We start from the raw sequence: 15,745 nt of genomic DNA, 5'->3' as shown, positions 1-15,745 counted from the left end.
ATTTTTCTTTCCGTTTTTAAATTCCACAATTTGTTCCGGAAAATTAGAACGGCCGTCTGTTGACTCACCCCTAACCATTGAGGAATTTTCCGATGTAAATTATTATAAACTCGTAAAACATTTAACGAATCGGGAGAAATTCCCCCGAGTTACTTCACCCCATCAATTACCTCGATGTAACTATCGACAGCTGTCGAATCGAACTCTACATATGGTCAGGTTGTTCTGACGTAAGACTTTCACCGTTCGGAATGTCTGGCTATAACCGTCCGTACCTACTAGCATCCCATAGTGGCAAACAAACCCGCGCCCTCCCCTTCCTCATTTCTCCCTAAATTCGGAAAATTCCCCATCATAATCCCTGTGTATTCACCACTAATTACCGTCTTGGAATTTTTTTCCAAATTATGCGGAAATTATCACACTAATTTTCGAGAAATTACCTCCAATTTACTTCTGAATTTTTCTTTTTTTTTTGCGTAATATTTCACGTTAATGTTGATGACTCTCAATCCACCATCGATAGCCGACAAAATACTCCTAATTCCCGGAACTTCCGTCCCATGGAAGACACCAGTTATTTTAAATTCAAAACTGGATATCGTACCGACGATCAGCGCTCACCACAACCTCTACACAAAGGCCAGTGGTGAAAGAACCGAGGAATTTTCCGGTGAACGATAATTCAATGCTTGGAAAGTTGGCTGGTTTCATGTAAAAGTTCTTGTTAATGGAACTTTTCTGGTGAATGCATTGAACTAGAGTAGACGAATTTTTCAGAGGGATAACGGCACCAGATCCGGGCATACTCTCATCGTCATCCCTCATGATTAATCGCCGACTCGATCTTTATGCGATGGAAAAAAAAAAACGATCAAGAAAAAAATTTTCAATTTATTCATTTAATTTTTTAAATACATTTCAGAAGTTTGACAATGTCAATAATTTGACAATGTCACACGTGGTATCGGAGCAAATTAATTACTTCTAATTGAACGAAAGTTCGTCCCATCCCATCACAGTTGTATCTTTCAATTTTTAAGGTGCAATAGCAGTAAAATTATGACGTCCTTGAAAATGAAAATTCTTTTTTTCTCACGTATTTACCGACTAGTGTGATATCCACTCTCACTCTCGTACAACCGCGGAATTACAAGGTCGTTCAGACAAGGTGACTGTAAGAACGTAGAATATGAAATATAAAAGTGTCACACCGACGTATCGGAAACACTTCGACTTATGCTGTCTGACGTAATCTCACGCATCATCAACGAAGTCGCGTCAAATTCTTATCGCATTTGTTCGAACTAATGTTCATTTCGCCAATTCACTATCAAAAATTTCAAAAGAGAATGGTTCTAACCATAATTAGATTCAAATTCAATTAATTATCTCGTCTTTTCGTAATCGCAATTATTTTTTTTTCTCAAAAAAATTCGAATTTTTTTTTTCTCTGTCTCAAGCAATCGCATGTCTCCATTTGAAAGCAATAACAAAAAAAAAACAGAATCACTCAGTCGTTGATTCCCCACCATCGTCGAGGTGCACCTCTCCAGAGGAGCCGATGAGCGACAAAACGGGAGTGCGAAAGCACGTTGGCTCGGAAGGTGCAGTCAGACTCTCGGACATCGTCGAGTGGCCACACCAGTTTGTTCTCAACCACCAAGACACATACTTGGGCCACTTACCGTCGGTCTTCATGCTATTATCCCACCTTGAAAAACGCCAGCTCATGTGTACGTGTGCGTCTGTGTATTATATATTTTTTTTTCATCCTCCCAGTCTTTTTTGTTCGACGCTCGTTAGTACGTTCTCCACAGCAGGCGCCTCACCATTGGATTAAGTGATTCATGTTTATTTGTGAAAATTATTTATCGAGGAAAATAATTTTAACCCACCCTCGGTGGTGACAGGGGTTCACACCATTAATGCCATTCAGTTGGATTCATTGGGCTGTTATCAGTGAATTAGTGATGATTTTTGAATTAATTGGCTCCGGAGTTATCTGATTGGGGTGTGTACTGGTGCTATTTTCGAGGAGCTTGTCGCCGGGGAATCGCTAATTGGGTCGGAGGAGTGATTATTATACTCGTGAAAGCATTCCCCTGTTCTGACTTGTACATCGGTTATTTTTTTTTTCCTCCTATGTTTGATTAAATTGTCGGTGATTAAAATCTTGCGTGACGGGTAACATTGATGAAGTCTGTCGAAATTAGGTTTTTATTATGACATTATGTCTCGCAGATAAAAAAAATTCTTCTACATTTTAATTCTCAATTCATTTTCAGGGATCCACTATAGCCCTGTGGGTCAACTCACTAATTTTTATTTATGAGAATAATAATTGGATTTGTTTGTTTTGGATAGTCTAGAGTTATACAAAACACAAATAACAAAGTTGATAGTATTTTTTTTCTTCTGTATTTTGACCAAAAACAGACGGATGACGTATCGAATAAAGCCCCTCTTCCGTTCCTCGTCATTAAATATTCAACATTCTTGCGTTATGCTGAATAATCAATGACTCGAGGATCTTGAAACCCCTCCATCATGCAGTCGTTACGTGATTGTCTCGATCACCCGCACAAGATGATTATTTCGATAGCCCCAAAATTACTCGAATGATATTCACTTTAATCACCATTTTTGGTGCCACTAGAAAGCAAAACATCAGACGAAGGGAAAAATTATTAAAAAATTACGGCTGTGACAACAATATTCTGTCAAAATTATATAGAGAACAGTTACGCATCTGTTCGCATCGGACCGTCCTGAGCTTTTTCCTAAAAGTTCACCGAAAAAGTCTGTAACAATAACTTTTAAAGAATTTTTCTCTCTCGGTAATTTCAACTGAATATTGTTTTGTAATTTTTTAATTTTTCTCTCTGGGCACAACGTAAACATTTAAAATGTTTTCCTCATCAATCGAAAAAAAATCGCACAATAATATTTTTCCAAAGACATCGCGACATCTGTCGAAGCTGACAAAGTCCCCTATCAAAGCAAATAGGTCGTCTGCGGTTAGTCTTTATCCCGTCGTTCACTTCGCGAAACTCTACGATATTTCAGTTTATCCCACCTCCGACACTTTCCCAAGTGCTATCTCAATTGAATGGAGAAACTGAAATGCTAAATAATTGGCAATAAACCGAGTGAAACGACTGCCACGTGACAAGGTGACATAGTGCATGGGCTCCACGTTTCAAGACATTTTGGTGTGACACGTTTGGACGATGAGACCCAAATGTCTGATTTATGGGGAGTTATTGGTGTGGTAATGTGTAGCCGGGGGATGTGGGGGAGAGTGACGTTTATGAGGATAGTGGTGAGTGAGAATGGGAGTCGGTGAGATGGATCGAGGCATTCCCAGCAGTACCCTTGCTACCTTGAGGGGTATCCTGGTGGGATCGCTGTCCAGGGAGAACCTTGGACCCCATGATCTGGGGATGATCGAGGGAGGTGGAAAAATCAGGACGCGAAAGGTTCACTTTCGTGAAGGTCCGTTTCCCCATTAACTGGATTAATTATCATCCAATTATTAAGTGACTTTAATTCTTGTTCTGGCGTCCAAAAATGATCACATGATCATCCAAAATTGTTGATAAAAATCCACTGCAGGAAAAAATAATTTGTTGGAGTGAGAACGTCTGTCTTATGACGTCTCACTGTAATTGTTTTTTAATTTAGAAAATGTAGGACTCAGTTTATTGGACTTTAAGTCATAACATTTAATTTTTTAAACTGCGAGAGAGTTTTGATGAAATTCCTGGACACAATTAAATTTTAATCACATTTGCCTGTGACAACGAGCCATTCGAGCTGATGTTTAGAAATATGAGCAATTGTTGTACCACCATAATTACGAAAGTAATTGATTTACCGTGGGTTTGTTAAATTACTGGGTTAGCGTGAGTTAATTCTGAATCGATAAACATGAACAGTTTCCAGTTGCAGAGCCCCGAGACCTTTAAAACAATCGAATGGTTCCAAAAGCTTCGTTGGAAAGAAATGAAGTTGTCGAGATTCATTAGCATCAGAAAATGTCAGAGTTTGTCTAAATTAAATGCCAATGGAGGAGGCATTTGCAGTATTATAATATACTAATTAAGGAACACAATCAAATGAAACTGACGCCCAAAGAGATAAATTGATTTATTAATCAATTTTCCTCTTGACTTGAATGAAGTTAATTTACATATTTTGGAGGGAAATCACTTGCTCTCATGTTATGAACATAATTAAATATCATTTACTCCTCGTATCACACACAACTAATATTTACTTTTCGTTTTGTTACAGGTGAGTATCTCAGTGACTCAACCAATATTGAAGCCAATCATGCGGTATTTATAAGTATGTACCAAACACTCTAAACATAATGTGATTCATTCCACACGTGAGTCACTTCTTTCATTTTTATCATCAATTCTGGATGATTCCACCATCAAGCGGTTCTAATCCTTTCATTCAGACGAATCAATTAATGAATTACTCGATGTTCTATCATTGTGATTATTTTATCCTTGAAAATGGGACAGAAATCAATCACCCAAATTTTCTAAAACTCAATCAGAGAAATTCTCACACCACAGAATTTTTAAAAATTATTCCACTGTTCCCACTGTACTATATTTAACTCAAAGTACACCAGGATAATATATAATGATATAGCAACACTTTAGAGTAAATAAAAAATAAAATCTAGGGACTCAGTCGTCCCCGAAACCCATTCCAATTTTCACCGACTAATGTAACATTTACCTTGATGACGAAACGTGTAAGGAAATCAACTTATTCATTACCCTGGTTCACCTCGAGTTGGGCATTGAGACCAACACAAAATAAATGTTGTACGAGTTGTACAAGTTCAATGAGGACGAAGAGGGGGGTGGGATGGGAGGGAGGAGGATTCCATTAATGGAGCGGTGAATTGAGACGAAGTGTGACACCAACGCATCGAATCGTGGTCGATACGTTTAATTCTGTCTCGCTTCGCATTTTTACCACATAACGGACAATTGTTATTCCCGTGAGGGAAGGGTGGGAGGGGCATTGATGGAAACTGTCGGATATTGAAAGCAATGGGTAACTAGCACTGGTGCTTGTGTTTGAACGGATATTGGCTTTGGTTGTACTGGAGATTTCTGATTCCAACTGGACAATCGAGTCTGGAAAAAATATTGAATTATTTTTCGTGAGTATCGGGGGGACAACGACATTTTTATTTAAGTAAAATTGGAAAACTTTAGACAAAAAAAAATCTGACGTTTTAGATGTTTTGGTTTTTTCACAGTAGTTGAAGCTCTCGGGGCTCTGCCACAATCTGGTTAATTTATATCCCCAGACGATCGAAGTAAAAGTCGAAAACTTATCAGAAATAGCCAGAGGCACTTGAAAGTTCCATTTGTCTGGCATTTGGACCACTCATTTGTCTCCATAGAGCTGTCACACCATGTGAAGATTCATTCCAAATATCTCCTCATTCATCGGATTTTTTCTAATGAAAATCCCTGAGTGATTGGGTCCCTCGTGGAGAATTAGGCTAGACTCATGAATGTGATTGCTGTGAGCTCTCCCAGGGTCACTGCAATGACCCTAGGCTACTGGTTTCACCCATAGACCGAGGGAAATCTGGAGAGATAGAGAAAATACCCAGTGGAAATGGAAAAAAAATATTTTCCCTCGACTCTTCAACATTTTTCTCATTCAGAAAAACCGGGAAACGCCAAAGTATTCCAGTAAAATCCTTTGATAGTTCTTCACGTCGTGTGGTTGGAAAAATTCTTGAATTAAAAAATTTTATCTGGATAAAAGGTCTTGGGCAATGGCTAGTTGCCAGTCCACTTCAAAGGGTGTCGTAAAAAATGGTTTTAAAAGAATTCGCTTCAGTCTGAAAGGGCCCAGTTGTCATTTTCGAAGTTGAAATGTCATGAACAATAAAAAATAAATGTCTTGGGCTCGTGTTGCGAGAATATCAACAACAGAAACGTCAAACTATTGTGGAAAAATGCTCTCTCGTCCCCCGAGAGAGAGACTTTTGAAAGACACACCCCTCGTGCGTCTCCTGCTTCATCACAAAAAGCTAAAACATTGACAATTCCCAGAGGAAGGACTTGAACCGAAAAAAAAAATTATTCCGTCAAGCATTCATTTCCGTCCTCCTCATCATAGTGTATTCCCGTTTTATTGATTAAAGCTGTTGGAAAAACCGCCATTTCCTCCACCGACTCCCGGGGGATAATCAAAAATCAATGACCCCCCCTAGACCGAGGGGATAAATCCTGATAATAAAATTGATTCCAGCCTGAGTGGCTCATTAAAACCACAAAAATCCATATCGAAGTGAGTTTGAAGGTCATGGGGGCCAGTAAGCCCTTTGGCCACCAGATGGCCGGGCGATAGCTCCTCCCATTCGGTCCATTCCCACGTGTTTGAACCTTCCGGCCGCCGAACAAGACCCTAGAAATCCTCCAAAACAGCTCCCATCATAGAAGAATTCTCGGAAAATCCCCCTATCATGTGAAACACTGAGGGAATACTGGGTGAGAGTGAAAATCAGAGTGAGAGTGTCTGGTTGGGTGACTAGGAGGCAGGGACGCAACTGATCGATGCAACAGCGCCATCGCGGAGCGTTCCCCAGCGAGGGGTGAGAAACGAAGAAACGGGGAAAATGGCGATTCAACGCGTACTCACCCCCACGCATATGTTGACTTTAAATAACACCCCTACCCTACCCCAATCAGCAAATGCAAGAGGATGGCGTCGTCAAGTGTTTCTAAACGAATTCATGAATATTCTAAAACTGGCGATTGACCGAGTGAGGAACCATTTTGTTGTCACAAAAAGACTTCTACAATTCAGACTAAAAGGAAAACAACGTCCAGATGTAGCGGAAAAATCCTTGTCATCACCTGTGGCCCTTCGCTACCCTTAGACTCCACGCGCGGTAGAGTAAAAACCGAAAGTCGCTGGTACAAGTTCCACTAGGGAATAGGGAATCACGTACCACCCCTGATACGTGCGTCGATCCAAAGCTGGTGGGGAGAGAGGTTAGTGAGGAGGGAATGTCCTTCCAACCCCCTCTGAATTCCCTCTCGGTGGTGGTAAAATCGTCGCTGTGACTCTGCGCCGTCTTTCCGCTCAGTTCTCTCCCGGAGTGCGACCGGCTTCCTTCGTCGACAGCTGGTCCACATTGATGTTTATAACGGCGGGTGTAACCACGAGGGCTATATTTACCGTTATCCACTCCCTAATCGTCTACGATAAATGAAGATCGGTAACCATATCCGTATTGATTCATGTTATTGACATATTGCTGTCCAATGGTCGATGTAAGACAGCTTTTGAGCCGTCGAAGTGGTGTAAACACTCCTGACCTTCTCCAGAATTCGTCTTTCATGAGAAAAATTTGTGATACCGGATTTTCCAGCTTTGTCGAAGGGTGTCAGGGGTGGCAAAGTTACATTGCCCACGTGGAGAAGAGAACGGGGATAAAAAACAAGTTCCCAAACACCGAGTCTTCCTCGTACGCTTAACGAGCATTCCATAATTTCTGTCGTGCGATGACATTAATAGGGACCAGGAACACCGAGAAGTGACATTCCAAGGGAAAATTCCATCCCAACACGTCTCTTGTGTAGCAAGACGGAAATGGTCCAACTTTAACAATCCTCTTCTCATTATATTCTCATCGTAAACTTTGACATCACGTTAATCCAACCGTAAACGAATTCAACGAAAGTGCTCATTTTTTTAAATTTATCATCTCTATCCTTAATTAGGATCAATTGTCCTCATTTGAAATATTAAACTCTCCGCTGTTACTTTCTGTTCCAAATCATTGACTACTGATTAACAAAATAATATCCCACGATAATACGAAGTTTACATGAAAGCGTGAACCAAATTTCTGAGTTTATCGCGTGCTGCAGTCACCAAACTTTTCAGAATGGGATAATCGCGTGTCTGCCAAGTGCACGACAACTGCAATGGAATCCCCCATTTTTTTTTGTTTCACTAAATCATTGAGTGGGGGAATAAAAATTTTTTGTAATTGATGGACAGGGATTTGAGCTAGTTCCAAAATGCATAAAGTCTCGTTGATACCGTTGAAGCTACAGAATCCAACTCATCTCATCGATCCACTCGACTAACACAACTCCGTGCACTCTTCATCATCCCCTTTAACATCCGTTCGGCGAATCATTTGGAATTAGTCGGTTGAAAATCAATGACTATTGGCAATAGTTCGATACAAAAAAAATTAAGTAGTAGAAATCTTTCAACGTAAGTTGATACTATTTCTCCCACATCTTCACTCCATCCTTTCCGCTCACCACTCTTGGAAGTCGGCCAATGATACTGGATTTTTTTACTCTGGTACGGTATGACCTTGGCTTCACCTCTAAGAACCACAAGCACCATTTTGTGTTAATGCAGTGTCTTGAGGAGATTGAGTGAATTCGATTGAATTCTGTTGAATAATGGATCACAACAATTGAAGAATAGTTGTGAGTAAAGGGCCTCCGACAGAATATTTTTCACCTGTTGGCAATTGAGGAAGACTCGGATGTTTGATGATACCGATGGATCAAGCCCTGGTCCTGACGCTTCTTCCATCATCAAAGTTCCTCTATCCCCTTCCAGTTCACTGTCTACCTTTCTCCAACGATTGGCCGACATTGAATTACCCAGATTACTCGCCATAAATCATGATTGAATTACGCTGGTGGATGAAATCATGTGCCCAGACTATTCTTGAAAGCAATCCAGTGTGATAAGGTGTCCAGGACAAAAACTATTACCAAGAGTGCAGCACAGAGTATTGGTCCGTGAGGGCCGGCCATGGGGGAGTCAGAATGTTCTCCGAGCTGTGCAGGGAGACTCTCCGTAAGGCAGCTGTTTGCTACAGTGCTGGTCGTTCAGGAAGTCCCACCCAATCACCACCAACATCACCGCCGCCCTCACCAGCCAAAGAAGCAAAGATTATTACCAACGTTGAATTGGCAAATGTCCACCGTACCAATGACCAAGTCAGAGACACAGCTCACAATCCATCAAAGTCACAACAGAATCAGGGAACATCGACCGCGGATACGGACACGAGGGAAGTCACTCACAAGAACAGCAACACCACCGAGGATAGGAAGTACGTGATTTGTTTATTGGAAGTATCGAATTAAGAATACGGTGAAGAATTGAATGGTTTGAGATGCTGATGAGGTTGAAAGTTCCTGATGGTGTTTTGTTGACAAGGAGACAATCTGTTTTATCCCGATAGTGGAAACCTGTTGTACTCTGGTGTTTGTCCAACGAATCCCGTCGAATCTTTCAACCACGTCAACCTATCAAGCATGAAAATTCTCATTCTCCTGTGGAGAACGTTATTCTCAATTCATTTCCAATGGCAGAAGGAGAACGTCGATGCTCACGAACTTCGGTAAGAGATCACCAGAGAGACGTAGAATACGGTACACAATGTCGGATGAGTACAGATCAGCGTCAGTTGAAAGAGACTATTACACCAACCGTGAAAATCGCTACGAGCCATATTACCGTGACTACAGGAGATACAGAAGAGATTCATCGGGCTCGTCCTCGGAGCAGGACGACTCCTCCACGTCGGGAGATGAAGGTAAAATATAGTTAGAAGGCTTTCTATTGTACCATCCATAGAGTCTCATCTCTATAAAGGCCTTTCAGCAGCTGTAGAGGAACCGTACGAAGTATGAAAGACATCTCTTTCATTGGTGCATTGACGATTTTTCCTGCTCCTCCTGGTCCTTTCTTGCAGGATCGTATTGACGTGAATTCGCGGTATGAAAATCATCCTTTTCCTTCACGCCCTGATCATGTACCTTTCAGCATCCTGACCCTCTGATTGAAGAGGCTTCAATAGGTGGTACATTAGATATATCGAGGATGCATTGGTTAGTGGGTAACTTTCCTCGTGATCCTCTTATCCATCATCCTGTCAGTAATGGAAGAACACAATCTTCATCCTTCTCGATTTTATCAAATGCTAGTTAAAGAAATTCCAAACTTTGTTGGTCTGAAGTTTTAGCAGAAAAATAATTTCCTCGAAAACTTTGAACAGTTGATTCACTCCAGGTTGTATCCATAATGAGCCAACATTAAAACTTTACATCTTCAACATCTCCTCCTCCAGGTCGAAGAGCGTTGAAACAAGCGTTAAGGATAATCCCCTCCTAAAAATGCCAAAACGATGCTTGATAAATCTAGCTGATACTATTGATCTGAAGTTTCTCCAATCTCTGCCTGACTTGAAGTGACTCGATTCAGCAGAAATAAATACGAGGTCATGAATCCCAGGATGATAACTAATACGTTTGATATCTGAAGGACCAGTTCTATGAAAAATTCAAGTAGTTCTTGAGGAAGAAATCAGTTGAGTTTGATATTTCCAAGGTGTTCGTTGAAATCGCTGACTTGGAATCGTGATTGACATCTCAGAAGCATCCAATATCAAGATTTCCACTTCAGAGGCTGTGGCTCTTGCCAAGTTGATGGATTAGAGTATACATATACATTGTGATTATGCAGTGGGTTCGTTATACCACGTGAATTGATAGATTGTCTATAGCTTGGGTGGAGAATGAATCTCAGTCTCACTCATTCTTCATGCATTAGGGATCAATGAATTCTATAGCTCAGCCATCTCAGGATGACTCTGACTCTCAGTGTTGAATATTTACAGTTGATTTCCATTATTCCAATTCTGGATATTTAAATTCTTCCTTGATCTGTACCTGGGGAATTCCCTGGATGTAATACTTCGGCATTCGAAGTCCGTCTTCCTAATTAACTTGAATTAAGTCGTGGAAGCCAGACGTTACAGCGATTTCCTCTAATTCACCTGTCAGACTCCTTATTTTTCCGCATCCAAGATCCTCCAACTCTACTACTCCCAACCCACAGGACTTTGTTGTTAATTAAATTTAAACTGTCCCTGGAATTGAAATAGCGAAGTTGGGTCAAACCCTCCTGAACTACGTAGTTCACTGGTAGTGGAATAAAAAATGAATGAAACAAAAGTTTTTCGTCTTTTTCAGTTGAAAGTATCTCTCGGGAGTTTCACCAGACACTTTTCTCGATTCACGCCAACTGAATCCACTTTGAAATCACTCACCAGCCAGTCGTTGATGGATTTCGACGGCTTCAGAGTAATTCAATTTAATCCCATTCGCTTTTCTACCTGAGTAATCCCAATCCCCGTGAAATAATTGCGCATAAATGTCACATTTTAATTAGCTATCTTGCGATTTATCGGTTTATGGGTCAATTACGGTGCATTGGAGGCCCAAAATTGGCCATCTTCAACCTAAATCTGGTATCCTGTGACGAGATCCACCTCGGGAAATCAAAGGGGAACCTTCCTAGACAGCTACAAGCCACATCACAGAGACCATCGAGTGACGAAATGGCGGCCGTGTAGTGCACCGTAAATCTAATTTTCTTCAGGTCAATATCAACCTCTCAGTATCCAAACAACTATGTCTCTAGCTGTCATACTCGAGCTTTCGTCCAATATACCATACCCTGAGTCAGCTCTTCCGTCTCCCGAAATTAACTCGGCAAATGAGACTGTCGCGCTCCCTCAATTTTGCCCTGAGGAGGGCAGAAACACAAGACGACGTTTGTCATCTTAAGGATTATAATGAAGTTCCCTTAAATTAACCTCAGCGTCGCTAGATTCCGGTGATGAGGCACGAATTTTTTTTCGTTAGATGGAGAGAAGAGGTTCAATAACAATTAGGTGGATAGCCTGGAATTCGTGAGCGTGAAGGGGGGTGCGATAATAATTATGGAAGGGTTAGGGGAGAGAGAAAATTATTTTCGGGGAAATGAGTTTTTTATATTATTCATGAATGGTAAATATGTGCGGACACTGTAGAGTTAACTTGGAAACGTTTCCAGACAGAATACAATTTTTTATTTTTTTATTCCATTCACCGATGGACAGAATGATTAACGAGGGTTTTACGATCAGTTATTTGTTTATGTTTGTTGAAAAATTGAATTGGGATTTTTGAAAAACTCGGAGAGATCAAAATGTGAAAAAATCAGCCCTTAATTTTTGTTTTACTATTTAAAAAAAATGATCAGCTCATTAAAATTTAAAAATTCTGTTCCTGAATTGTCTCCTCACTTCCCTCTGTCACACGCAGAGAAAAATTGTTTAAACATTAGGTTCTTGTACCGTAGTCTGCCAATCAGAACAATAATCGGTAGAAATTAAGGAGCAGTGACTTATTCAATTAATTTTCAAGAAAAAGTTTATAATGTTCCAGGAAATTATGGAACGTTCAGTAAAAAAAATTCGTAATTGTTTCCTCATTTTTATTAAATACTGTTTTGACTGATAAATGACAGAACAGGCAGGTAATTTTCAAAAAATTCCTCTCTCCATTATAAAAAAGCAATATTCACATCTTTCAATGCTAAACCCACCAAAAATGGACTTGAGAATAATAAAAAAATCTGAATACACATAGATGTCCCGATATTATTCCCATATTCGATTTGAGAAGCCATATCGAGAGGAAAGGTACAAGCTCAAACATTCAAGCGTGCACGAGTTCACGTTCTCAAGCCCGTATAATCCATACCTCCAGTCCCCTGGCTGGAGCAACTCTTTTTATTTCTCGTCGTCCAACAAAATCGAACCCATGCCCTTATCCGTGTTAAGCCCTGGCTTGCTACGTGTTGGTGGTGCAGATCGTCATTCCAACGCTTGGCTTACCATTCCAACGATTGGAAATTGCGAAACAGTCAACCAAAAATTTCATCGCAAATTGACATTTAATATTTCCGCTCGTTTGTGAATTTTATCGATATTTATTCCCTCATTTTCCTGAATGGGTCAGCTGGAAAATTATACCAGTTTAATTTATACTGCTAGACGACTATTAATTCTCATAATGAGAATGTTCGTTCTGTTTGCTGATTAACCCTCTTCGAATCGTTAATGCGTCAACACTTGTTCCAGCAGATGCGAACGAATCATTAATTACAGCAGTCATTTAATAAACCCGTAATTATTCAAACAGAGATAACGATATTGTCATCGGCATTTGTTTATCTCTTCGTTACTTCATTTTTCAGCAGAAAAAAAAATTTTAATCCCCCCCAGCGGCTCTCAAAGGCCCAAAACGTAACACTTTTGCTTTCGATTTCAATTGATCCGAACACATCAAACAGTCGCACGTGAGGACCTCCTCAAATCCTCTTCCTGCAACCGATTATCGATTCCCTCTACTTTGAGATAAAAGGGCGCTTTCCACTATCACTATTTCGTATATTCCAGCCATTTCCCCGGGTCCACAGCTCCCTCCTGGCAATTGTTCTGATACTTTAGTGGTAAGAATAAAAAGACTGCACGAAGTTGCAGCATTCAGGGATCGTTTATATTACAGAATAACCCCGGGGCGATTATCGGATCTGGAGTGCCGTGGATTTTCTTTTGTTCTCCAGCGAATATCCGGGGATTTCCACAGCACTGTCTGCTCGTCACCTGATAATTCACGTTGTTGAACTTGGGAAAATCGCATTACCGTTTGTTTCCGCAGTTTTCATATTTGCGTTTTAATAAAGAAAATCCCGGACGATATTACGTATCAGTAATCTAGAATAAATTAAAGAAAACAACAAATTTTTAACCATCTCATTGGGAATTGAAAATCATTTCTCTCCTCCGGATGATGAAAAACAACAGAAAAAAAAAATCTCCCTCCCCCCTCCCCAATTCTCATCAGCTCCTGAACTAAGAATTATTTCCTTTCTTTTCATGCAAAAGCTATCGCAGTATTTCACATCCTCTTCAGAATCATAAACTGTGAGTCCGGAAAAAAAAAAAAAATCTCCGTCTTTCGAGTGATGTTTTAGAAGTTGGCACGAGCACAAGGCGCCCACTCCAGCAGCACTCGGTGCACAATGTGCACAACACAAGTGCGACAGGGTCCACTTGAGCCCCCAGCTTGGAGGGATCAAGTTATGAGAAGGAATGAGGTGGGACATACGCGACCAGACGGACCACCAAGTTCCCCTGGGGCACTTGGATTCCAGGATACCGTGGTTATACTCACCGGGCATCGTCTGAGTTGTTGCACAATAGAATTTCATTACACGAAAATTCATGCAAAATCCATGCAGGAGGTTTAATCCTCCGCTGAGAGGAGCCTCATCCTTCCCACAAAATAATTCTCTGGAGATTTCGCGAATGCATTTCGCTGGGCCAATGACTTCTTCGGGATTAGGACATCATCTGATTTTACGTTAATTTATGCTAAACGATTCATCGCGGGGTTTACGATATCACTGTCGAGGTGAATTATCGAGTTCGTCTCGTCTGCTTGGAGATGACCTTGAGAGGAATTCAATTAAATTCAGCAGATAGAGGAGGGAAAAATTTGATTAGAAACGAAAATTTTTACAGAGCTTCTCGGAATTTTTATCTGAATTTTCCAGAATTTTTCCAGAGCGTTCGGTATTTTTTTTTTCTAAATGTCTGTCTCCCTGAAGGGAATTTTCATCGTATCATAGCTCCACTGAAACTTCCCCCAATGTCGTTATTGAAAACTGAGTAAATTGGCGAGCTCTCGTCCTTCTGCAGTTGAAATTTCGTAATTTTATTCCTCCTAAATTAAATTCACCGTCAATCTCCTGAAAATTAATAGTCAACTGCCCATGAAATTGATATTTTGTTGCACCAGTGCATCCGAAATTGTTTCCATAGAACGAAATTTTTGATAAAAATTAGACCTCCAGAGGAGGAAACGTGAGACAAAATGACCATCCACCACTTTCAGGTGAAATTTTGCTGGAAAAATTAGACTTTGAAGGCTAATTATTATTATAAAATTAATCTTCGTCTCCTGGATGTTTAATTTATACCTAAAATTCCTTTCAGTTTGGGGTACACGTGGAGAAGGAAATATCTCCAGTTTTCGATGAAAATTCAGTTATACACGACATGTGCCCCAATTATTAATGCGTTAGACCCACTCAGACTAATCTCTTTAGCAAGATATTTGCTGAGATCCTGCCAGACTTGGCCAAACACACGAGATTCAGGACTTGACTAATAGGATTGTACTGACAGCATTGATCATTCGCTCGATCAACATCCATTCAGCGAATTGTAATTGCTGAATGAGGTGCATCGAATGCTAATGTGCAATGCCCATTTCCATTTGAAATACGAATTATCCCCTTTAAACAGTTTCAGCCACGGTCGATCCTCGCAGATCAGTGATCCGGAAATTCCTGGAATAACTTCACTGATAGCGAACGTTTTCAACCGGATTTTGAGCGAAAAAAAAAATGACAAAATAGAGCAGAACATCTGGGCAGGATGCTGGGGGAAATGATAGGTTGTCGATTGATACTCGTGTGTCCGGGATAACCCGGACGTTCGATATATCCCACTGGAGGTGATCGGGGACGGCTAGGGACCCCAGAGGGATTTCAATTATTTAATTTAGAATTTAGTGGCGGTTTCCGCTGTTGCGATTTTTAATCCAATTTTCTGGGAAATTATTCGCAAGTTGGAAATTCAGGGGAGATGGACCAACACCTTGGGAACAGGCAACACTATTCGAAGAAGAAATTGAAGACGATTTTCCTTTTTTTATGGATCTTTTCAAACTGAAAATTCAAGACAGGTGGGATTTTTGTATTCAACCAATGCAGATTAAATTTCATATTCAACACCAGAATCGACTGA

The 15,745-nt window shown here is 40.5% G+C and overlaps 1 protein-coding gene across 46 annotated transcripts in view; it reads left to right on the top strand.

Moving 5' to 3' along the window:
• Positions 1-15,745, top strand: part of LOC135169415 (MAP7 domain-containing protein 2-like) — a 76,092-nt gene that overhangs the window by 42,368 nt on the left and 17,979 nt on the right. For 9 of the 46 annotated variants that reach the window (XM_064134409.1, XM_064134400.1, XM_064134426.1 and 6 more), the window contains one exon: positions 4,300-4,353. The exons of 16 other annotated variants lie outside the window; for them this stretch is intronic. In XM_064134409.1, the coding sequence (XP_063990479.1) occupies positions 4,300-4,353 (54 nt within the window). Of the gene's footprint in view, positions 1-1,549; positions 2,015-2,988; positions 3,499-4,299; positions 4,354-8,731; positions 9,149-9,410; positions 9,635-15,745 lie in introns of those variants that run through there. 21 more of the 46 variants (XM_064134418.1, XM_064134405.1, XM_064134398.1 and 18 more) reach the window with 17 other exon arrangements.

Source organism: Diachasmimorpha longicaudata, chromosome 15 (genome assembly GCF_034640455.1).
Source record: "Diachasmimorpha longicaudata isolate KC_UGA_2023 chromosome 15, iyDiaLong2, whole genome shotgun sequence".
In the NCBI taxonomy this organism is placed as follows: Eukaryota; Metazoa; Arthropoda; class Insecta; order Hymenoptera; family Braconidae; genus Diachasmimorpha; species Diachasmimorpha longicaudata.
The sequence above is the reverse complement of the archived record's forward strand: the minus strand, read 5'-3'. Positions and strand labels throughout refer to the sequence as shown.